The 23,814-nt window shown below is 37.3% G+C and overlaps 1 protein-coding gene and 4 non-coding genes across 5 annotated transcripts in view; 2 read left to right on the top strand and 3 right to left on the bottom strand.

Annotated features, from left to right (window-relative positions):
- SPRED1 (sprouty related EVH1 domain containing 1) overlaps nucleotides 1-23,814 on the top strand; it is a 71,983-nt gene that overhangs the window by 29,693 nt on the left and 18,476 nt on the right. Inside the window, exons 3-5 of the mRNA XM_049790036.1 lie at nucleotides 15,765-15,933; nucleotides 19,004-19,053; nucleotides 22,706-22,855. Coding sequence (XP_049645993.1) covers nucleotides 15,765-15,933; nucleotides 19,004-19,053; nucleotides 22,706-22,855 — 369 coding nt within the window. The remainder of the gene's footprint in view (nucleotides 1-15,764; nucleotides 15,934-19,003; nucleotides 19,054-22,705; nucleotides 22,856-23,814) is intronic.
- LOC126032965 (U6 spliceosomal RNA) lies at nucleotides 2,792-2,898 on the bottom strand. The gene has a single exon (XR_007504123.1). It is a non-coding gene; the product is annotated as a U6 spliceosomal RNA (small nuclear RNA).
- On the bottom strand, nucleotides 11,508-11,613 carry LOC126033048 (U6 spliceosomal RNA). Its single transcript, XR_007504205.1, has one exon. It is a non-coding gene; the product is annotated as a U6 spliceosomal RNA (small nuclear RNA).
- On the bottom strand, nucleotides 14,382-14,486 carry LOC126033056 (U6 spliceosomal RNA). Its single transcript, XR_007504213.1, has one exon. It is a non-coding gene; the product is annotated as a U6 spliceosomal RNA (small nuclear RNA).
- LOC126032924 (U6 spliceosomal RNA) lies at nucleotides 17,441-17,547 on the top strand. The gene has a single exon (XR_007504083.1). It is a non-coding gene; the product is annotated as a U6 spliceosomal RNA (small nuclear RNA).

The raw sequence follows: 23,814 nt of genomic DNA, 5'->3' as shown, positions 1-23,814 counted from the left end.
TAACCGAAAAGATTTTTGTGACTCTTGAAAAATTTAATATTATCTTTATTTAAGCACCAGGATTACAAACGTATTTGTAGTTGGCTTTCAATCATAAAAAAAGAATACCTCCCATTACCAGTGCATCCTTCCCACCACCAGTGCCCCTCATCTCCTTCCTCCCCCACCTCCTGCCTGTATTCGAGACAGGCATTCTATTTCTATGAATCACTACCATTGTCATAATAGTTGTTAGTGCAGTTATTTCTCTAACTGCACTTACCACTTTTTGTGGTAAACTTTATGTTGTGGGATGATCCTTCTAGCCCTATTGTCTCTGGTTATTATTACAAGAATGTCTTTTATTTTTCTTAAATCTCACAGATGAGTGAGACTATTCTGTGTTTCTCTCCCTCTGATTTACTTCACTCAGCATAATAGTTTCCATGTCCATCCATGTATAAGAAAATTTTGACTTCATTTTTCCTGAAGGCTGCATAGTAAATATGTACACTCTGTTGTGTATATGTACGACAGTTTCTTTAGCCATTCATCTGCTGTTGGGCATCTGTGTTGTTTCCAGATTCTGGCAATTATAAATAGAGTTGCAATGCATATAGGCATGCAGAAGGCATTTTTGTATTATGTTTTTGTTTCCTAGGGATCATATGGGAGGGAGCTCAATTTCCAGGTTTTTTTTTTTTTTTGTTTGGTTTGTTTTTGTTTTGCTTTTGGGTCACACCTGGCAGTGCTCAGGGGTTACTCATGGCTCTACACTCAGAAATCGCTCCTGGAAAGCTTAGGGAACCATATGGGATGCCGGGATTTGAACCACCATCCTTCTGCATGGAAAGCAAATTCCCTACCTTCATGCTATCTCTCCGTCCCCACTTTTCAATTTTTTTGAGGACTCTCCACATTATTTTTATAAAGGCTGGACTAGACGGCATTCCCACCAGCCGTGAATGAGAATTTCTTTCTCCCCACATCCTGTCAGTATTGATTGTTCTTGTTCTTTATGACGTGCAGTCTGTGGTGTGAGAAAGGTATCTCATTGTTATTTCATTTGCAGCTGCCTTATGAGTAGTGACATGGAGCATTTTTACATGTGCCTTTGGCCATTTGTATTTTTTTCTTTGAGGAAAGTGTCTGTTCATTTCTTCTCCCCATTTTTGGATGGGGTTAGATATTTTTGTCTTGTCAAGTTTTCTTAATACCAGGCCCGGAGAGATAGCACAGCGGCGTTTGCCTTGCAAGCAGCCGATCCAGGACCAAAGGTGATTGGTTCGAATCCCAGTGTCCCATATGGTCCCCTGTGCCTGCCAGGAGCTATTTCTGAGCAGACAGCCAGGAGTAACTCCTAAGCAACGCCGGGTGTGGCCCAAAAACCAAAAGAAAAAAAAAGTTTTCTTAATACCTTGTATATCTTAGGTCAGAGGTGGCAAACACGCGGCTCTCAAGCAGCACTTGGCTCCGGGCCAAAATGAATGCGGCTCTTTTACCTCTTATCATTATTTTGTATACATTGGTTCTTTGCCAAGTTTGGATTTTGTTCTGCTGCTTCTGAGGAGGGACCTCTGAGGAGAGTTCTCCGAGCACATCATCCCATCTCCCATCCCTCAGAAACAACTTGAACAGGCCATCGAGCGGGGGACCCATGTGCCACATGTTGTGTCACATCTTGCCGTTAGTTCTTAATGTGGAAGACGCAGCACACCCTCACCATCACTGCAGGATTTTGAACCTCACTCAAAATGGCAAAATGCAATATGTGTTTAATATATTATTGTCAAAATTAGATGCTTTTGTGTGAGTGTTTGTCTGTTTTGGCAGGACACTGCATGGTGTGGCTCTCTGACTCTCACAGTTTAAAATTTTGGCTTTTTATGTCGAACTTGTTCGCCACCTTGTCTGATATATAATGGGTAAATAGTTGTTCCCATTTTGTCTGTGGCCTTTGTATCTTAGTCACTATTTCCGGAATATAGGTAAGGTATATAGATAAAGTATATAGAAGAACATGTAGGTAAAACACTTCATGACATTGAGACCAAAGGCATCTTTAAGGAGGAAACACCACTTCCAAAGAAGTGGAAGCAGAGATAAACAAATAGAAAAGAAGGTGTAGAAAGCCTGTATAGAGTACAGGCCAGTGTGTAACTTGGGATATTGGTAATGGGAATGTTGTTCTGGTGAAGGGTTTAAAAAAAAGTTAATTAAAAACAAACAAAAAACAATTGGGACTGTATTAAACTGAGAAGCTTCTGCACCTCAAAGGAAAAAATTTCTTTTTATTAAGATACTGTGATTTACAAACTAATTCATAGTTGTTTCAGGCATACAGTGTTCCGATATCAATTCCACCACATTTACATTCATCAATACCAGGGTTTCCCTTCTACTTCCCCCCATACCTGCTAGACAGGCAAAACGTTGTGGGGTAGGGTATAGCTAGCAATACTCAGTGATCATTTTTGGTGGGCTTTGAGGACTATATGAGGTGCTGGGGGTAGAACTGGTGTCAGCCACATGCAAGACTTACAACCTGCTTGGTAACTATTTCTGCATCCCCATATGGTCACTTTTGTTGTTTTGGGGCCACCCTCATTGGCGCTCAGGTTACTCCTGACTCTGCACTCAGAAATTACTTAGTGGGGGACCGTGTGGAATGCTGGAGATTGAACCCAGGTAAGCTGCATGTAAAGCAAGCACCCTACCCATTGTGCTATCTTTCTTGCCTCACATTTTTAAGTTTCAATTTTTTTTGTTATTTATAATTTTTATTTTGATCAAAGTGGCTTACATGTCTTTCAAAAATATGGAACACTTCACGAATTTGCGTGTCATCCTTGTGCAGGGGCCATGCTACTCTTCTCTGTATCGTTCCAATTTTAGTATATGTGCTGCCAAAGCGACCACCATATTTTTAAGTTTTTATGTTGGTATAGGATCTCATGCTGATAGTTTTACTCTGTGGTGTAGATATATACATATATCATACTGTACCATCAATGTCTGTTACTGATATCTTTTAGAGCTCGTTCATTCATTTTATGACACTAGTCAAAACTTGTAGAATAATATCAAATAATATTAATTCATTTATTTCTCTTTATTTTAACAGAAATTTGCAGATAAGATTTTAGTTGTCATTTTGAGATCTTTTATCATGTGTTCTTGGGACCCTTATATGTCCTTACCAGAATTTTATTTAGGAAGCCAAAGAGCAAGCCTGAACTTCATATGTGTCAAACATGCACTCTACCAGAAAGTTATAACCTCAGTTTGTATGCTTATTTTTCTGAAATTTGTTTTGCATGTTTCATAGTTGTTTATTTGTAATAAATGTAGCTAACTTATTAATTGGTATTATAAGGAATAATATAAAGAGATTTTTTTTTAACTTTTTCTTACATCTCAGTGGGTATAGTTCACAAAATTATAAAACAGGATGTTAGAGCTAAGAGAAGAGTACAGGGATCAAGGCTTTTATCATTTAAAGAAAAGGCTCTTTGGAACAGGCAGGGTGCTTCCCAACCTGGTTGAATCCCCAGCACCCCATGTGGTTCCAAAGCACAGCCAGGAGTAAGATTGAGTCCTGAGTTTGACCCCTCCCCCCAAAATAGGATATTGGAGTAATAAAAAACATTAGGTTTGTCTTTTTTGGTTCAACATAATTTTCTTGAGTTTAGCATTTACAATAGTTTAAAAGGAAACTTGGAAGTTCCTTAGAAATTAACCAGTATGTATGATGAATCTTGTTTCTGAGATTCTTGTCAGCTTTTTGAGTTGTAACTATTTTTTATTTCTGTTACTACTCTAGGTATGTAGTAAGGGTTTATTTTAGTTGTAATTTATAATTCCTTAATACTAAAAGATGTTGAATATCTTCCTGGGCTTGTTTGTACCTTCTTTTATGTGTAAATTCTCTCTCTTTGCTTTTTGGGGTTTTTTGTTTGTTTGTTTTGGTTACTTTTTTGAGATTCCTTCTTCTCAGAATGAGTTTGTAAATATTTCCCCAGTTTGTAGAATCTTTTTTTGTCCCCTTCATAGGAAACAAACTGAACAAAAGGTACAAGTTTTGATAGTAAAATTATCTTTTATGGATTACAGTTGGTGTTATGTGCAATAATTCATTAGCTTTAGGTTCTTAATACACTTTTTATATCCTGAACATATTAATTTAAAAGTATCTTTATAAAGAACAGATCCAGCAGTGCTTAGAGGACCATATGGTGCCAGAGATGGAACTCTGTGCCTAACACATGCTTTGCCATGTGCTCTGCCACACATCACATCCTTGATTATGTCCTGAAAGTATTATAGTTCTATATATTTACATATGTGGTCCATCTATTTTGAGTTGATTATTACATAAGTGCTTAATTTCACCTATGAGTGTTTTCTGGCATCATTTGTTAAAAAAGAAAACTTGGATTTTTCAGTAGACTACTTGTGAAGTCGATGTAGTTCTTGTGAAAAGTCAGTTGAACCAATTTGTCAGTCCTCCATTTTCAGTTTGTATTTTTGTTCACATTATATCCAGTGAAATCCTTCATTCCTAAAATTGGTGGTTTATATCATCTATTGTTGTTGCAGTGATGCAAGAGGTAGGTGTGATGGTACTGGTGTTCCCATATATGTCACATTAGGGATTCAGTAATGCAGGGCTTGCGTATCATGGATTGAACTTGGCCTTATATGTGCATTATAGCACTCTACTACTGAGCCATATTTCTGGGTCCTAGTTCGTAACTTTTAATAATAGCACTCTTCATAGAGATTGATTAGTTTAATTTGTTTTTTGTTTCACTTTCTCTCAACCTCTTTAATTTTTGGATTGCTGTTTCTTCTTTCCCCTTACTTTGTGTTGATTTTGCTATTTCTCTAGTTTCTTGAGATAGAAACTTTATTCATTTGAGATTTTCCTCACTCTGTTGTCCATAGCCTGCAGAGCTTCAATTTACCATAATTTGAACTTAAGGTTTAACCTTATATATTAAATTCAAACCATTACTTTGGTTTACTTAAATCAAAGGCATAAGATCTCCAGCTATCATTATTTTAGGATTTTTTTTATTTTAGAATATTTTTGTGTTTTCAAGTGGTTATAGTATGTGTAAATATTGCTCTGTAAATCGACTAATATTTCATGGTTGTTATATCCTTAGGTCATTGAAATTGGTTTCCTCAAAATTAAAAGAACCCCCTTTTCCATGTTACTTAGTCCCAAATGAAGCAAAAGAGAATTTTTTTAAGTCAATGTAGACTTGAATTTATGGGGAGTTTGTTTGTTTCTTTTTCTTTCTTTCTTTCTCTCCTTTCTTTCTCTCCTTTCTTTCTTTCTTTCTTTCTTTCTTTCTTTCTTTCTTTCTTTCTTTCTTTCTTTCTTTCTTTCTTTCTTTCTTTCTTTCTTTCTTTCTTTCTTTCTTTCTTTCTTTCTTTCTTTCTTTCTTTCTTTCTTTCTTTTTCTCTCTTTCTTTCTTTCTTTTTCTCTCTTTCTTTTCCTTCCTTCCTTCCTTCCTTCCTTCCTCCCTCCCTCCCTCCCTCCCTCCCCCCTCCCCCCTTCCTTCCTTCCTCCCTCCCTCCCTCTTCCCTCCCCCCTCCCCCCCTCCCTCCCCCTTCCTCCCCCTCCCTCCCTCCCTCCCTCCCTCCCTCCCTCCCTCCCTTCCTTCCTTCCTTCCTTCCTTCCTTCCTTCCTTCCTTCCTTCCTTCCTTCCTTCCTTCCTTCCTTCCTTCCTTCCTTTTTGGTTTTGGGTCACACCTGTCAGTGCTCAGGGGTTACTCCTGGCTCTATGCTCAGAAATCACCCCTGGAAGGTACAGGGAACCATATGCGATGTTGGGATTCGAACCACCATCCTTCTGCATGAAAGGCAAATGCTTTACCTCCATGCTATCTCTCCAGCCACTTATGGGAACTTTCTTTTATGACTACACATCTCTAATGTTTTTCTATTTTCAATCAATTGTGGTAAGTTATATAATTTTTCTTAAAACATCAGCAGTTTAACTTAGGTTTTTTAATATATAATAATAATTTTATTTAAACACCACAATTACAAACATGTTTGTAGTTGGGTTTAGTTATAAAATAAGAACATCCCTTCACCAGTGCAACATTCCCACCATCAATGCCCCCATCTCTCCTCCCCCATCCCCCTGTCTGTATTCAAGACGGACATTCTGTTTCTCTCACTCATTACCATTGTCATGATGGTTGTTAGCGTAGTTATTTCTCTAACTGCACTCACCACTCTTTGTGGTAAGCTTCATATCATGGGCTGGTCTTTCCAGTTTTTATTTTTTAATTAACCATTTTATTGTATTTCTTTTATCACTTCAGTTAGGTCTACAGTTTTGACCCTCTTTGATTTTATTTCATTCTTTTTTACTTTAAAAAAAATCATAGGTCTTTGCTAAGAACCTGTTTGAAGCAATAGTAAAGAAATTCTGCCTGATTTTCTCCAGGTTTACTAAAACTTAGTATATTTTATTAGTCTCCATTCCCCGATGAACACGCACATACTCATCTTGCACACTTGCACAAACATTTGTTTTTGAACAATTAGAAAGTAGTTGCCTTCTTCTTACTTTATATTCCTTAATATGTTGGTGTATTTATTTTAAAAATAGGATATTTTCTTACATCATTGATGTATAATTATTCTACCTATATATACATTTTAACATTTCAGTACTTTTATAGTTCATATCTCAGAATTGTCAGCTGTCTTACAGACTAGAATGTCTTTCGTTTTTATCAGTATAAGATCATACAACATTTACCTGTCTCTTTTGTATTTTATTGTGATGCTGGAGATCAAACACAGAGACTGACACATGCAAGGTGGTGTGTGACCGACCACCAAGTGGCAGGCAAAACCATACCCTCTTTTTATATGTTGTATTCTGAAGTAGTTGCTCAGCATAAATGTATTTAGAGAATCTTGATTCCTTTTCTCCCTCTTTTCTTTTTTGTCTAAACAGCTATAAATTGAGGATCACTTCCATTTCCATTCTGTTCGGGAAGGGCTTCCAAACAGTCTTGGGGGGACCCAAGGACCATTCCCTGCGAAAAGAGCCACTATTCAGTGCCAGGACTCGGTAGTGCTAGGGACCACCAAGACTACTGTGATGGTGCTTAGATGTCTCAGGCAGCCATACCATGCATGAAGATTGACTGAGGTCGCAGTGGTCCTCAAACTATGGCCTGCGGGCCACATATTGTCTTTGTATCTGTTTTGTTTCTTCATTGCAAAATAAGATATATGCAGTGTGCATAAGAATTCGTTCATAAGTTTTTTTTTTTACTATAGTCAGACCCTCCAATGGTCTGAGGGACAGTGAACTGGCCCCCTGTTGAAAAAGTTGGAGGACCTCTGGTAGAGCATGCCATGCTTGTGCTCTAGTCCTTTTGAATTATTCCATAATTTCTCGGGTTACTTTAAAAAAATCCTAAAATCATTCAGCTCAGAGCGCAGTACTAAATAGAAAATTTTATTTTATTAATGAACATTAAGATAGACATATAACATCGCAATAAAAAACAGGTGTGTTTAATAACAATACATTTGGGAGGGGACTTGATCCCTGGCAGTCATGGCTGCTAATTCTCAGGCAACTGGACTGGGACTATTTGAATGCTTAGACCCTTTGGTGCTAGTAGCTACTACCAGCAGTGCTGGTTGGGTGAGGAGATTCCATGCATGCCAGGGATCCAACCAAGAGTCCATGTAGTAAGTTCATGTATGTACCATCTCTAGCCAGACTATCAGTATAATTTTATGTTTTTTATAGGATATCTTTCCTTTATTAAAAAAAAAACTACCAGCTTTTATATTGTTCAGAAATTTGTTTATTCATCTATTGGTTTTGGGCTCACACCTGGCAGTGCTAAGTGGTTACTCCTGGCTTAGGAATTATCTTGGTGGGGCTTGGAGGGACTATATGACCTTTGCACCTCGGTTGGCTGTGTGCAAAGCAAGCACCTTACTTGCTTGCTTTACTATCACTTCAGCCTCTGAGCTATAATTTTATTTTTAATTATCAAAGGCTACATTTTTACTTAAAGAGATCATCAAAAATTTTTTTTTCAAGTCCCAAGTTTCCCGTTTCTTTCTTTCTTTCTTTCTTTCTTTCTTTCTTTCTTTCTTTCTTTCTTTCTTTCTTTCTTTCTTTCTTTCTTTCTTTCTTTCTTTCTTTCTTTCTTTCTCTCTCTCTCTCTCTCTCTCTCTCTCTCTCTCTCTCTCTCTCTCTCTCTCTCTCTCTCTCTCTCTCTCTCTTTCTTTCTATTTATGGTTTTTGGGTTTTTTTTGGGCCACACCCGATGGTGCTCAGGGGTTACTCCTGGCTGTTTGCTCAGAAATAGCTCCTGGCAGGCACAGGGGACCATATGGGACACCGGGATTCGAACCAACCACCTTTGGTCCTGGATTGGCTGCTTGCAAGGCAAATGCCGCTGTGCTATCTTTCCGGGCCCTCCCATTTATTTCTTACGTGACTTTGGACAACTTTTTAACCTACGAAGAAATTATTTTTATTGCAGTTGAAGAAAAGATGAATTTCACAGTTTTGTCTTTCTCAAACTTTCTTTTTTTTTTTTATTTAAACAACTTTATTACATACATAATTCCATATAAATTTGAAATAATATAGTCAGGAGTCACTTTGGACTTTCATATTTTTGGGGGTATAAAAACTTATTTATTGATTTAATATTTCCTTCATTATTTCTTATTGTATTTAGTTGGTTTCTGTAGTATCTTTCTTTAGAGAATATTTGATTAATGACTTTTTAATTACCCTGGAGATTGCATAAGGTATCCTAAGGTTTTAACAACTTAATTATACTGTACAACTTACGTTTAATCTAATGAAAGAACTCTGCCATAGTTACTCATTTTGTTATTAATGTAATAAATTACATTTAAATATTGTATACTTTGGAGATGTAGATTTATAGATACATTATAGACTTAGTATTTTTATGGTTTATCTTTAAATATTATGATTTAAAAAAGTGAAGTTACCAGACAAAATCAAAATATAATTTTGAACTCTGGAGATCATATGGTAAGAAAGGCACTTTTCTTGCACAAAACTGACCTAAGTTTGATCCCCAATACCACTGAGCACGGCCAAGGGGAATCTCTGCAGACAGAGCTAGGAATACACTGAAAACCTTCGAGTGTGTCCTCTGAACTAAATTATGGTGATGATAATAGCAGTACTGATAATAAGAGCTTGTACATTTTCCCATTTATTGCATATAAATTTCTCATTTTATGAGAGGTTGTTTTTGTTTTTTTGGGGGGGGGGGTTTTGGGTCACACCGGCAGTGCTCAGGAATCACTCCTGGGGTACTCAGGGTACCAAATGGGATGCCGGGATTCGAACCAATGGCCTTCTGCATGAAAGGCAAACACCTTACCTCCATGCTTCTCTCCGGCCCCATGAGAGATCTTTCTAACTTGATATGGCATATATGGCATTGAGTTACCATTTAGTAGGCTTTCATTTCAAACTAAAGCATTTTTTGTTTTGTTTTGCTTTGGGGCCACACTCGGCAGTGCTCAGGACTTAGTTCTAGTTTAAAGCTCAAGATCACTCCTGTCAAGCTTGGAAGCCCTTACAGGGTGCTAGGGATTGGACCTGGGTCAGCCCCATGCAAGGTAGATGCTCTGCCTGCTGTATAATTGGTCTGACACCACTCCAGCAATTTTTTAGTCTTAGTTTGAATTACCTTTCTCAGCATTTAGTATTTTGTTTGAAAAAAATCTTAATTTATAGCATGTTTTTTGAGAAAGATCTCTTTATTGTGGAGGTAGTGACACCTTCATACGTAAGATGAATGAAGCTAAACTAAAATGCCACAGAACTGTAAATTTATTTTTCGATAGCTATATCATAGTAAGTTTGTAAGTTTAAAAAATAATACCTTGAATAGTACTATATTAAAAATTAGGATTAATATGAAATAGATAAATTCTTTAAGTATAGACTTTAGTAAGTGAGCAGAGGAAAATTGAGAAAATCTATATGGGTATGCATTTATCTTAAAATATAGAATTAGTATAGTGAAAATTGCTGAGGGACTAAACATGGGTCTGACATTGTTGAGGAGCATGGGAAGGAGGGAAGCAGCATAGAACTTAATAATTTATAAGAATTCTTTAATAATTTTTTGTTCTCTGGATTGGGTATGTGGCTTGGTAGTAGAGCACTTTCCTTGTTTTGTATGCTATCCTGGGTTTGATTCCCATTACCTCTACGCAAGATTACTTTTGCTTTTAAGGAATTCTGATTTAGTTATTGACATAGTGGGCCAAAGTCTTCTTATGTTTTTATTGAGATATCATGATTTGTAGTACTGTTAATTACATTTTCATGTATATCTTGTTCCAACACTCCTCTGCTCAAAGCCCACACCATTGTTTGTAGGACCCTTCCTAGTTCCTCTCTCAGGTAATAAGCTCAGTTGTGAAACAATATCCAGTTGTGATGCCTTTGGCCTTTGTTGTTCCCTTGCTATGTTTCTTTCGTGTCCCACGTATGAGATAATTTTTCATGGGGGAGAAAGGGGTGCCTTACTCTACGGGCTCTGACTTAGGGATCAGTCCTGGTGGGATTCAAGGGACTAAATATGCCACCAGGGATCAAACCCAGGTCAGCCACATAAAGGCAAAAGCCCTACTTGCTGTACTATTGTACTGGCCTGAATATCACTTAAAAAAAAAAATTATGGATGGGGTCGGCGAGGTGGCGCTAGAGGTAAGGTGTCTGCCTTGCAAGCACTAGCCAAGGAAAGGACCATGGTTCAATCCCCTGGCGTCCCATATGGTCCCCCCTGAGCATCAAATGGGTGTGGCCTGAAAAAACAAAAACAAACAAAGAAAAAAAAGATTCTGGAGTGGTGACCTGACCACTGACCACAGAAATTATGAATAAAGTTAAACTGAAATTCTACAAAATCATTAAGTTGATTTAAATACACACACACACACACACACACACACACACACACACACACACACACACACACACACGTCTTTTGGGGTCTACACCAGCGGTGATAAGGGGTCACTCCTGACTCTGTGCTCAGAAATTGCTTCTGGCTTGGGGGACCATATAGGATTCTGTGAATCAAACCTTCGCCCGTCCTGGGTCAGCCACGTGCAAGGCAAATGCCCTATCATTGTATCATTGTGCTACCACTCCGGCCCCTAAAAGTATTTTTCAAAAACTGCTTCCTTCCTTTCTCCTTTCCTTCTTCCCTCCCTCTCTGTCTCCCTTCCTTTCTTTTTCTTTCATTAGTTTTCTTCTTTTTTTCTTTTAAACTATCTTTCTCTTAATATAAGTATGTAAAATCTTAAGTGGTAAGCATAATGATCCAAATGCACTAAAATATTATGAAGGCAATTTTTCACATAAATAATTTTATAGGTGTGAAAAGTTTTTTTTTTAACTGAATGAAAATTAAGGAAAATCTGAATAGGCCTAAAGTGGTTTTTTTGTTTTTGTTTTTTTTTTAATATGAAACACTTCACGAATTTGCGTGTCATCCTTGTGCAGGGGCCATGCTAATCTTCTCTGTATCGTTCAATTTTAGTATATGTGTTGCCGAAGCGAGCACGAGTGTTGTTGTTTTTTTTTTATATATGTCCTAAAAAGACAGTGTTGCCTTTATGTTAGAAAATATTATATTGTAGTAATAGACAATGTGAAAGATGTGCTTCACATACTACTGACTCTTACTATCTGGTACCTCATATAGTCTCCCAAGTACTTCCAGGAGAAGTAATCTTGAGTGAGAGTCAGGAGTAAACCTAGAATTTATTCCAAAACAAAAGTAAAATTAGTGTACTAATTACAAAACAAAACTAACTTAAAGTAAAATCAGTATACTAATGATATTTTTATGTAATACCAGGCATAGAACTCAATTCTGTTTTGTCTTTCCCCATTTCTATTTCATTTGTTTGTTTGTTTGTTTTTATTGTGGTCACCCTTGATGTTGGTGCTTTGACTCAGTAGTACCAGGCATGGGTTTATTGTGATACTGGGAATTGAACTCCAGGCACCACCCTCACATGGTAGGCATATGCTTCACTACTTTGCTATCTTTCTGACTCTCTTCAAACTTTTTTAAAAGAAGTTGATAGATTAGAATTGTTATCCAGGGCCCGGAGAGATAGCACAGCGGTGTTTGCCTTGCAAGCAGCCGATCCAGGACCAAAGGTGGTTGGTTCGAATCCCGGTGTCCCATATGGTCCCCCGTGCCTGCCAGGAGCTATTTCTGAGCAGACAGCCAGGAGTAACCCCTGAGCACTGCCGGGTGTGACCCAAAAACAAAAAAAAAAAAACTAAAAAAAAAAAAAAAAAAAAAAGAATTGTTATCCAAAATACATATTATTTTTTTCACTTTATATAGATGTTAAAAAGACTGTGATAATCTGTAGTACCAATTTTAACTTAACTGATCTTTTAAATTTAATTGTAACCATATAAAAATGGGAGCCAGAGAGATAGCATGAGGTAGGGCGTTTGCCTTTCATGCAGAAGGTCATTGGTTCAAATCCCGGCATCTCATATGGTCCCTAGTGCTGCCGGGTGTGACCCAAAAACCAAAAAAAAAAAAACAAACATAAAAATGATTGTTTTGAGAGGCCAGCGCACTGACCCAGAGCGTAAGGCATTTGCCTTGCCCACGCTAGCTTAGGATGGACCTGCGGTTCAATCGCCCTGCAAGTCCCATATGGTCCCCTAAGCCAGGAGCGATTTTTGAGCGCATAGCCAGGAGTAAACCCTGAGTGTCACCGGGTGTGGCCCAAAAACAAACAAAATGATTCTTTTAACAAATCGTTCATTTGTGAAAGTGTTGTAGCTATGTATTAGTTTATAAAAGCCTTAAATACATGCTAATTCTATGTGTAGTATCATCAAAGAACTGATAAGATCTTTTTGGGCAATTTAGCAGTCAGTCCTGCTAAATTAGCCACTTGATTGAAATAAGTTTACTTATTTCAGAATGAACAGGACTGTCAAAATTCATTATATTCAATAATGCTGGTTAAATTTTAATAGCTCTTGGGAAGAGGGGTTACAAAGAGTGATTATTTGTAGCCTCCACATATTTCTACCATGACTGATTGCAATTTTTATGTCATGTTTGTATATGAAAATAGGAAGAAGAGAGCAGTAGTAATTAATCATTATTTAGTATTTCCAGCATATTATTGATAGACAAGGAACCCATGAGAAAGAGAGTTACTTTTCAATAAAATAATTAAGAATTGATTAGTGATGGAGGGGAGTGTCCTCTTGGATGACTGAAACCCAACTACAATCATATTTGTAACCAAGGTGTTTAAATAAAATATTATTTAAAAAAAGAATTGATGTTTACAATATTCTTTTGTTTGTAACTTATCAGATGATAAGATTATATAATTTAGTGGGGATTTTTTGTTTTTGTTTTGTTTTTTGCTTTTCGGCCACACCTGGTGATACTCAGGACTTCTATCTGGTCTGCGCTCAGATACCGCTTTTGGCTTGGGGGACCATATGGGATGCTGGGGGATTGAATTTGGTCCATCCTAGGTTAGCGCATACAAGGCAAACTCCCTACCACTTGAGCCATCACTTCGGCCCCAATAATTTGGTTTTTATAAAATGATTGGCAGTTAAAATGTTATAAATGCTGTGAAACAAAATTTCTAGATTGAGGAAAATAGATTGAAGATTTCTTTAGTATTACCCCAAATTCACAAAACTTGAATGCCTGTCTCGAATATAGGCAAGGAGTGGGGGAGAAAGAAGATGGGGGGAATTAGTGGTGGAAAGATTGCACTGGTGGGGCCGGGCGGTGGCGCTAAAGGTAAGGTGCCTGCCTTGCCTGCGCTAACCTTGGATGGACCGTGGTTTGATCCCCCGGCGTCCCATATGGTCCCTCAAGCCAGGAGCAACTTCTGAGCACATAGCCAGGAGTAACCCCTGAGTGTTACCAGGTGTGGCCCAAAAACCAAAAAAAAAAAAAAAAAGATTGCACTGGTGAAGGAGGTGTTCTTTTTATGACTAAAACCCAACTGCAAATATGTTTGTAATCATGATGCTTAAAAAACCAGTTCACTACTTTTATGTAATTTATAGTGCATAATGCAACTTTTTTGGCTGTATTACTGTCTTGCAGTTTTTTGCTACTGTTATTTTAAGGTTTCTATTGCAGGCTATATTACAATATCACATTAGGTTTTTTAAATTCCTAGGGCCACACCTAGAAGTAGTAGGAACTGCCATGTGGTTGGTCAGGGATTAATTAAGTACTTACTGGGCATTTACTCTACTTTTAAGCTGTCTATCTCCCTAAATCCAAGTTTTGTCTTTTCTTTTTTCTTTCTTTTTTTAAATATGGGATGCTTCACGAATTTGCATGTCATCCTTGCGCAGGGACCATGCTAATCTTCTCTGTATTGTTCCAATTTTAGTATATTGCTGCCAAAGCGATCATGGTTTTGTCTTTTCTATTGCAGTTTTTTCCTTTTCACATTACTGTTTTTGTTTTGTTCCAGCTTTATTTTCACTTTCTTTGGAGTAGCTTAAGACCTCTTTAAAGTGTTTAGCGTTAGGTATTTCTTTCAGTGGCCAGTGCTTTATCTTTTGATATTCAGTTGAACACTGTATTTGAACCGTATAATGTGTTAACTCTGAAATGTAGATTTTTTTTATTTCCAGAGCTTGTGAATCTTTTTTATTTGTTTCCTATTGTTGTAGACTGTCTATGCCAGTGAACTGCCCGAATTGTAAACTTTAATCTTTTTTTTTGACCCTTCCTCTGGGCTTGTATAGTCTCTTGCTAATTGACCCTTTGTAAGTAGTTGGCTTTTGTTTTATTTTTGTTTTGTAACCAGAGCTGGCTATGTTCACGGATCACTCCTGTCAGGGTTTGGGGCGCCATATTGGTATGCCTGTTATCAAACCCAAATTGATGGCATGCAAGACAAGATGGCACTATGCTATGTACTGACTACCCAGCCCCTGTAGTTACTCTTTTATGATCTGACATTTCATGTCTTTTCCCCCAAAAAAAGGTGAATGGCCCATTAATATTTTGAAGATTACTTTATTCTCATGAAAATCTTAAAACGGGTGTAGGTACAGCAATGACTGCCTTCCTCTTTGTCTTTTCCTTTGTAGTCAGAGATAGCATGGATCAGAGGACAGCTCCCAAATATATCAACCATAACTCCATTAAAAGCTGTGTTAAGGTTTAATGTGGTACAGCTATTTGCCAAAGTGCCTGGGAATATGGGATGGTAGCTATGCTTTGCTAATAGTTAAAATTGACTGAAATTAACCCCAATTTGCTGTAGTGTCTTTCTGTGGAAGTTACAAGCCTTTCATAACTTCAGAATTTCAATATAGTTTAGGTTTATACAAATACTGGTAGTGTACTTGTTTTCTGGGCGAAAAGAGGTTGTAAGAGAGACATTTCTGGTATTTTTTTTCTACCATCTTCCCAGAGTCCCCTATATTCCATTTTAGTTTTTATGTTGAATGCTTAAATGATATATACTTAAATAACAGTATTTCCTCATTATGCGGAGATCTTGCTACTTCATAAAAGCATTCAACAGAAAAACTAAAGTGGAATCTTGAGGCCCTAACTTAGACCCTTCTTTTCAAAAGAAAAAATTTACATAATATCTATTTTCTAATCTATTTAGTAGCAACAATAGAATGTATGTGATTTATGTATAGTTATTTTTGATTTTTAACCTTTGGCAGGTGGTTTTGGAATGTATGCTTAAAATAGACCTCATTTACAATAAGGTCACTCCAACATTTCACCACTGGAAGATTGGTGACAAGAAATTTGGCCTTACCTTTCAAAGTCCTGCAGATGCTAGGGCTTTTGATAGAGGTATTCGAAGAGCTATGGAGGACCTTTCTCAAGGTAGGATTTTTTTTATTATTCTTAATTTGTTTTTCAGTTATATATAGTGAATTGAGACAAACCAGCTTTTATAGTTAAACCTTGACAGTTCACTGTTGATGAAGATAAAATAATGGACTTTGGGGTCTATTCTGTTTGCCCACATCACAGTCTGTACCAAGTCCATACTGTCTATACTGTCCTTTAGGTCCGTCAACAGTACCTTAAGATAATTCAGATGGGACTAGAGTGGTAGCACAGCAGGTAGGATGCTTGCTTGCCTTACATGAAGCAAACTTTAGTTCAATCCCTGGCATCCCGCCTGGTCTCTGAGCCAGCCAGGAATAATCCCTGAGCACTACTGGATATGTCCCCAAAAGGAATGATGATAATTCAGACATTATTTTAAAAAGAGTTGGGAGATGTGGGGAGCAATCAAATCCCAATAAGAGATGATGTGCATGTGCGTGTCTTAAAGCAATTATACATCTTTCATAATGATAGAAAATTTTCAGAGCAAGTAAATTCTAATTAATCTGTCACAGCACTCTTAATCTCATCTGATTGTATTTTTGAATATTAGTAGACAACCCCAATCACATTTTTAGATCTTGTCAGTTAAGATTATAAACATTAAATATTATATATAATTATATATGCTTATTATTTTATATGTAATTATATGACATATAATATTATAAATATGTAGATTCTAAGGGAAGAAAATATTCATATGTAAGACTGCTCCTAATCAAGTAACTAAAAATATATCATGTTAAAATGTATTTGAACTGGGGCAGGAGTAATATCACAGCAATAGGGCGTTTGCCTTGCACGCGACCAACCTGGGATGGACCTTGGGTTGATTCTCGGCATCCCATATGGTCACTGGGAGCGATTTCTGAGGGCAGAGCCAGGAATAATCCTTGGGTGCCAGGTTTGGCCAAAAATTAAAAAATCTTTGGAACTTTTCTCTCTCTCTCTCTCTCTCTCTTTTTTTTTAATTCTTTTTCTTTCTTAAGGGGTTTGATTCCACTTAGCTGTGCTCAGGGATCTTTGCTCAGGCACCACTCCTGTTGGGCTCAGGGGACCATATGTATTTATGAGGATCGAACCAGGTTGTTATTTTAAAGTACTATAATTTGATAAAAAATAATGCTTAATTAAATTTTTAAATTAAAATTTTTCCCCATAAAATGATAGCAGTCATTTTAATATCTACTATAAGAAGAACCCATTAATTCTCCTGAGGTGACTTTTCTCAGGCATTGGCTTCACATTTGAATTACTTGGGTTGCTTTTGAAAAATAAAAATAACGGGTCTCTTCACTTGATCACTTAAATCAAGCTCTCCAGGGAATGAAATTTACAAACTCCCAGGAAGCTCAGATGTGTTAAGAAGTACTGTCCTAGTGAAGATTATATTATTCAAATTGAAGTAGACTGGGTGTCGTAGAAGGTGAACACAAATCTTCACATTCTCTAGCTGTATTTACGATTCTCAGACCACTGTAAGAAACAAAAATTTGTGCTCGCTTTGGCAGCACATATACTAAAATTGGAACGATACAGAGAAGATTAGCATGGCCCCTGCGCAAGGATGACACGCAAATTTGTGAAGCGTTCCATATTTAAAAAAAAAAAAGAAACAAAAATTTAGCGACTTGTGTTTCCTTATTCTTCACCCCCCAGAAATTTACATGATTTATTTTTAAACTATATACTTTGGGATCAGAATACTTCTGAAAGTTTCTCAGATACCAACTAATGTTGAAGATTTTTTGTTTTGAAGAAAAAGCCATTATCTGTGCCTGCTGAAATTAGATGAATTATTTAAAATTTTTAATTTTAAGCCTGTATTCATGTTCCCACAAAGAGTATTTCTTTAACTAGGATCCAAATTAATTGAGTTTATAAAATTTTAAGACAGTTTATAAGGTACTTAACAACTCTTATTAGCCAGTCTGAATAGATGGCAGTATCTAACCTGTAAATTTTTTGTTGTTTTTGTTTTGGGGCCACACCCAGTGATGCTTAGAGGTTACTCCTGGCTATGCCTCAGAAATCACTCTTGGCTTGGGGACTATTTGGACCGGGAAACCATACTGTGGTCCATCCTAGGCTAGTGTGGGGAAAGCAGACGCCTTTTACACACCGCTTCAGCCCCTGTTTTAAAATTATTTTGTTTTTTAGCTTTATTAGGAGCTTTATTATGAGTTAAAATTATTTTAACTTTCTATAATGAGAATGACGTATGCAGCTTTTTCCAAAGGGCAGAATCCTCTCACCTCCACTTTAGCATCTTTCACAGGTAGCATAAACTCAAGAATCTGGTAGAGTGAATCTCTTGTTAGTTTAGTGGGCACTAGAGGCCCTCTTTGACACCATAAAATCTATATAGAAACTTTGATGTGCAGGTGAGTAGCAGTAAATTAACTATTAATAATATTGGATAAGCTCATTTTATTTCTTCCCAACGCATTTCAAAGTCTAGTTCTGGGTAGTACGTAATTACTGTATTCTGATTCCGAGTAGTGAGAAAAACAGATAGCATGTGAGTATTGTCTGAGCATCAAATAGTGTGGTACGTACAGTTTTCCTAACAGTTTTAAATACTTGGGTGGAAAATTAAACTTGAGGATGATACATATTTAGAAAGAAAAAGTTTTGAGTAATAGAAATTTACCTGTAGAAGATAAAAGCAGGGGGCCGGGTGGTGGCGCTAAAGGTAAGGTGCCTGCCTTGCCTGCGCTAGCCTTGGACGGACCGCGGTTCGATCCCCCGGTGTCCCATATGGTCCCCCAAGGCAGGAGCAACTTCTGAGCACATAGCCAGGAGTAACCCCTGAGCATTACCGGGTGTGGCCCAAAAACCAAAAAAAAAAAAAAAAAAAAAAAAAAGAAGATAAAAGCATTCACTGAATTTTCTATTCTGAGAAAACAAGTATAAATGGCCAACATCTGGCCAGGTACCAGGCAGGCAAGAATGATATCTTAACAGTTTTCTAAACTAGTACAATAAAATAGTGTATAGTACTAAGATCTAATATTAAAATTCTATACTGCATTAATTTTTAATTAACTTTTCTTAGGATGCCCTGCATTAAAAAATGAAGCTGAAGGAGCAGAAGATGATTTACCAGTAAGTAATTTGGCTTAAAATGGGAATTACTGGCCTTAAGTAGACAAAGCAAAATACCCCTCCACCTTTCTTTCCTTTTTCATCGTTGTTATGATACTTGGATGGGGAGAGGGAGTCACAAAATTGGTTGCAAAAGTGATTTACACAGGATTTTAAAATATTTCTGTTGGGGGGAAGGTAACTTTTGTCCCCTGATATGTGTTGTCTATTTTTTGTTGGTTGTTGGTTTTTGATTTAGGGGCATGCCTGGTGACGCTCAGGGGTTATTCCTGGCTCTGCATTCAGAAATTATTCTGGCAGGCTCAGGGGAACCATTTGGGATGCCGGGGATGCCCTATCCACCATGCTATCACTCTGGCCCCTGTGCAATGTACTCAGTGAGTTACTTCTTAACCTTGACCAGCAGACCTCCAAGCATAGGTCACAAAAGACCCTGTAATTTCTTGGATCCATTTTGAAGAATGCCACTCCCTGCATGTCCTAAGGACACTTGGGCAACTATGTCAGTATTCCCATGTGTTGAGAGCTAGCAAAGCAAGTAGGAAACTTGCCTTGACACAGCCGACAAGAGCTCTGTCCCTGATACCACATCTGATCGCTGGGTCTGCCAGCTGTGATAAGCTTTCTTAGAAACATGCTGTTCACTCTTGATGAGCCTTTAAATGACTCTTAACATTTAGGTTATGTCTTTTGTCTTTTGGGCCACACCCAGCAGCGCTCAGGGGTTACTCCTGGTTCAGTACCATATGGGATGCGGAGATCGAACCCACATTTGTCCTGGGTCAGCCACTTGCAAGGCAAATGCCCTACCCCTGTGCTACCACTTTGGCCCCAGCTTATGTCTTGATTGCAACCTCCAGTGATAATGTAAATGAGAAACATCCAGTTAACCTGGTCCTTGAACTGTGACCCTCAAGAAGTAATAAAAGAATAAAACTTATTATTTAAGTCACTAAATTGGGGTCATTTGTTACAAATACAAATCTTGGTACCTAAAAATGTGATACTGTCATAAATACTTTAAGATAGAAGTGATTTTGAATTTGGCCAGTATATTGATGCTGTAATTTTAAAGGTAACAATTAGGAAACTGCTAGAGTTTAAATGAAAGTGAAAATTAAGTTTTGGGGGAGGAAGGAATGGCAGCATAACTATTTTAGAACTGAGAAAGGGAATCTTTGTTACAGAGTTGCTGAAAGTTTAGCAATACTGTCATTTATAGTATTGTAGGAAGTAGAAAATGTTCCCAATGATAGCTTTATAACCTAGCTAAGAAAAACTAGGTGATTGGGGCCAGAGAGAAAGCACAGCAGTAGGGCGTTTGCCTTACACTCGCTGACCTGAGAAGGACCTGGGTTCGAATTCCAGCATCCCATATGGTCCCTCGAGCCTGCCAGGAGCGATTTCTGAGCACAGCCAGGAGTAGCCCCTGAGTGCTGCTGGGTGTGACCCAAAAACAAAACTTCTAGATTCAAGCTATTGCAGATTTCTTCAATTTGCTTATGGTCCACTCTAGGCTCTAAGCCCTTGTATATTCTGCCTCAATATATTAACTATACTAGAATTAGGAAATTGGCTTCTGGATAAAGATAAAGTCAAGTGTGTTAATTTTACATTCTTTGTTGAGACCGGTATATCTCTACTTCTTTCTGGACATAGCCCCCTTTTTAACCTGGTTTTCTTTTTGTGTCAGGAGTAATCCCTGAGTTCAACAGGTGTGTCCCCTTCCCGCCCAAAAAAATGAAGTTGTATTCTTTTTCTATTTTTACCAAACTTTTAAAAGAATCGGCTCATACTTCTATTTCTTCCATACTATTGTATCACTTATAAAACTGTTCCATTGAGGTGCTTTTTACTGTATATTATTGGGAGGGTCTACAGAGAAATAAATAGTATAGGTAAGGTGTTTGTTTGCTTGTATATCTGTTGAAGCTCCAAAATAGTAGATACTCCCCCAGTCACTGCTGGAAGTGATCCTTTCATAGAGCGAGGAGTAACCTGAGTACAACCAGGTGTGACACACACACAAAAAGAAAAATGCTATGTTATTAATGTCTTTAGACAAAAGTCATACACAGGTAAAAAATATTTAACTCAAGAACTATCCTTAAACTAGCCAAAAGTAACAGAATAAGAGACAGTTGTCAAATTGGTGATTTTGGTGTGTTTGTAGAATTATTTGTATTTTTTTCCTATGCTTGACAATTTTGAGAATACAATTACAAATATTCAAACATAATTGCTTAAACAAACACAGTTTCAAACATTTAGTCCAAAATTTTTTACAGCATATCAAGCATTAAAAAAATTGTTTATCTCGGGCTGGACCAATATAGTACAGTAGGTAAGGGTGTTTTTGCCTTGCACCCAGCTAACCCAAGTTCAGTCTCCATCATCTTCTCTGTTCCCCTCCTAAGCACTACCAGGTGTGGCGTTAATACAAAAATAAAAATATTTAAAATACTATATCATGCTAAAATAAACTAATACTATAATGAAAATCTCACTTGTTTGATATGACCCAGTCACATTTTCAAACATTCTTGATATGCAGCTATAAATATGAAGTTATTGAGCAATATGCAGATGTTTTCTTGATTATTTCTTGGGAGTCATTCATTAAAAATGCTTGCTTATTAACAGTACAATTTTTTTCTGCCATAGATGGTGAAAGATAAAATCAAAACATTTTATTGTCTCTAAAGCTGTTTGAGATTGTTTTACCCTGGTATTTTTTTTCCCTCTAAAAATAGTTATAGTCATCTTGGAAAAAGAAAAATAATCTCTTAGCAACCATAGGCTAATGATTATACCAACTCCTGGTGGTTAAGCAGATTTCCATGGTTCATTAAATGTTGTGGGTTGATTTATAAATGAGCCTATGCCAACACAGTAATAAAAACATTAAAAGTGGGTACACATCACCATTACTGTACTTTTTCTAAAGCTAGAAATCATACAGATATTTGTAGGGTTTTTTTTTTTTTTTTTTTATTGGGTGGGGGGCACATCTGGAGATGCTCAGGACTTATTCCTGGCTCTGTACTCTGGGATCATGCCTGGCAGTTTTCAGGGGACAAAATGGTATACTGTAAGCATACTACTCTCTGTACTCTCTCTGGCCCCTTATGCACATTTTTCATTGATTACAATCCAGTATGAATTACTTGTTTGACAGCTATAATGCTTTCATTATTCATCCAAATAAAAAGAGATTAGATTTTGCCTAGAAAGATGTTTTTTTCCTAATTTTATATTTATTTTGACATGGCTTACAGATATGTTTGGGGAGTTCATTCTTAGTGGAAATAGGTAGTTGTACATACTGATTTGCTAAGTACTTTTTAGAGTGAAAAAACTACATATAGGGCTGGAGAGATAGCATGGAGGTTAAGGCGTTTTTGCCTTGCATGCAGAAGGTCAGTAGTTCGAATCCCCGCATTCCGTATGGTCCCCTGAGCCTGCCAGGAGCGATTTCTGAGCATAGAGCCAGGAGTAATCCCTGAGCGCTGCCGAGTGTGACCCCCCCTACCCCCCCCCAAAAAAAATCATATATAAAGGGTACTTTTGTATTTATGTATATAAACATATACATAAATTATGTATTTTTTAATTGCTTGGCAGTTAATGAACTTGAAACTCTTTCTGTTAGGCAATTGAAGAAGATTCTTCCAGTTCTCTCGTGAAAGATCACCTTTTTCAGCAAGACACAGTTATTACCAGTGAGCCTTTTAGAAGCTCCAGACCTCCCTTTGAAGATTTGAATGCTAGAAGAGTCTATCTACAAAGCCAAGCCAATCAGGTAAGAAGATAAAAGCTTTCTGGTTTATTCATATGTATACAACTTATATACATTTAAAAAAAGTCCCAAGTAGCATAGCATCCAATAAAAATTCATTGAACAAAAGAAAAAAAAAGAATGATAAAAATACCATCTTTGGAGTTAGAGAGATTGATCGTACAGCAGGTGGGGTGCTTGCATTGCAAATAGTGTACCTGGTTTTGATCCCTGTCATCCCATATTGTCCTCTGAACTATGTTAGGAGTGCAGAGCCCAGAGTAAGTCCTGAGCACCACTGGTTGTGGCAAAAAATGAAAAGAAATCACCAAACTAGATAAATAGATCACCTGGGAAGATGGGTGTTTTTACTTCTTCTCTTTTCTTCCTATTCCTAGTTTTGTCCTCCAGTTTGGGGAATTTGATCAATTTAGGCTCAACAATCCGTTCAAACTAATTTAAGGAAATTTCGGTGCTATATTAGCACTTATCCTTTATTTTACGATTGAATTTGGTTAAGCCCTTTTATATCTGGAAAAATAGATTCCTCCTCTTTCCCTTCCCTCCTTTCACACATGATACCCATAAACATGTATCCCTGTTTTTCTTTTCTTTTTTTTTTTTTTTTTTTTGGGTTTTTGGTTTTTGGGCCATACCCAGTGATGCTCAGGAGTTACTCCTGGCTGTCTGCTCAGAAATAGGTCCTGGCAGACACAGGGGACCATATGGGACACCGGGATTCGAACCAACCCCCTTTGGTCCTGGATCAGCTGCTTGCAAGGCAAATGCCGCTGTGCTATCTCTCCGGGCCCCTTGTTTTTCTTTAGACATCTGTTGAGTCTGTATGTGCATGGTTTAAACTCTTCATCTGATATCAGTGACATAATATTGTGACTGTCAGAATATCAGCTTCAGACCTGATACTATAGGTCTACATAACATCCCAGCCTAGATCTAATTGACTAAACCAATTCTGTTTTCTT

This window comes from Suncus etruscus, chromosome 16 (assembly GCF_024139225.1).
Source record: "Suncus etruscus isolate mSunEtr1 chromosome 16, mSunEtr1.pri.cur, whole genome shotgun sequence".
Taxonomy (NCBI): Eukaryota; Metazoa; Chordata; class Mammalia; order Eulipotyphla; family Soricidae; genus Suncus; species Suncus etruscus.
Note: the sequence above shows the minus strand (reverse complement) of the source record. Positions and strands in the feature narration are given on the sequence as shown.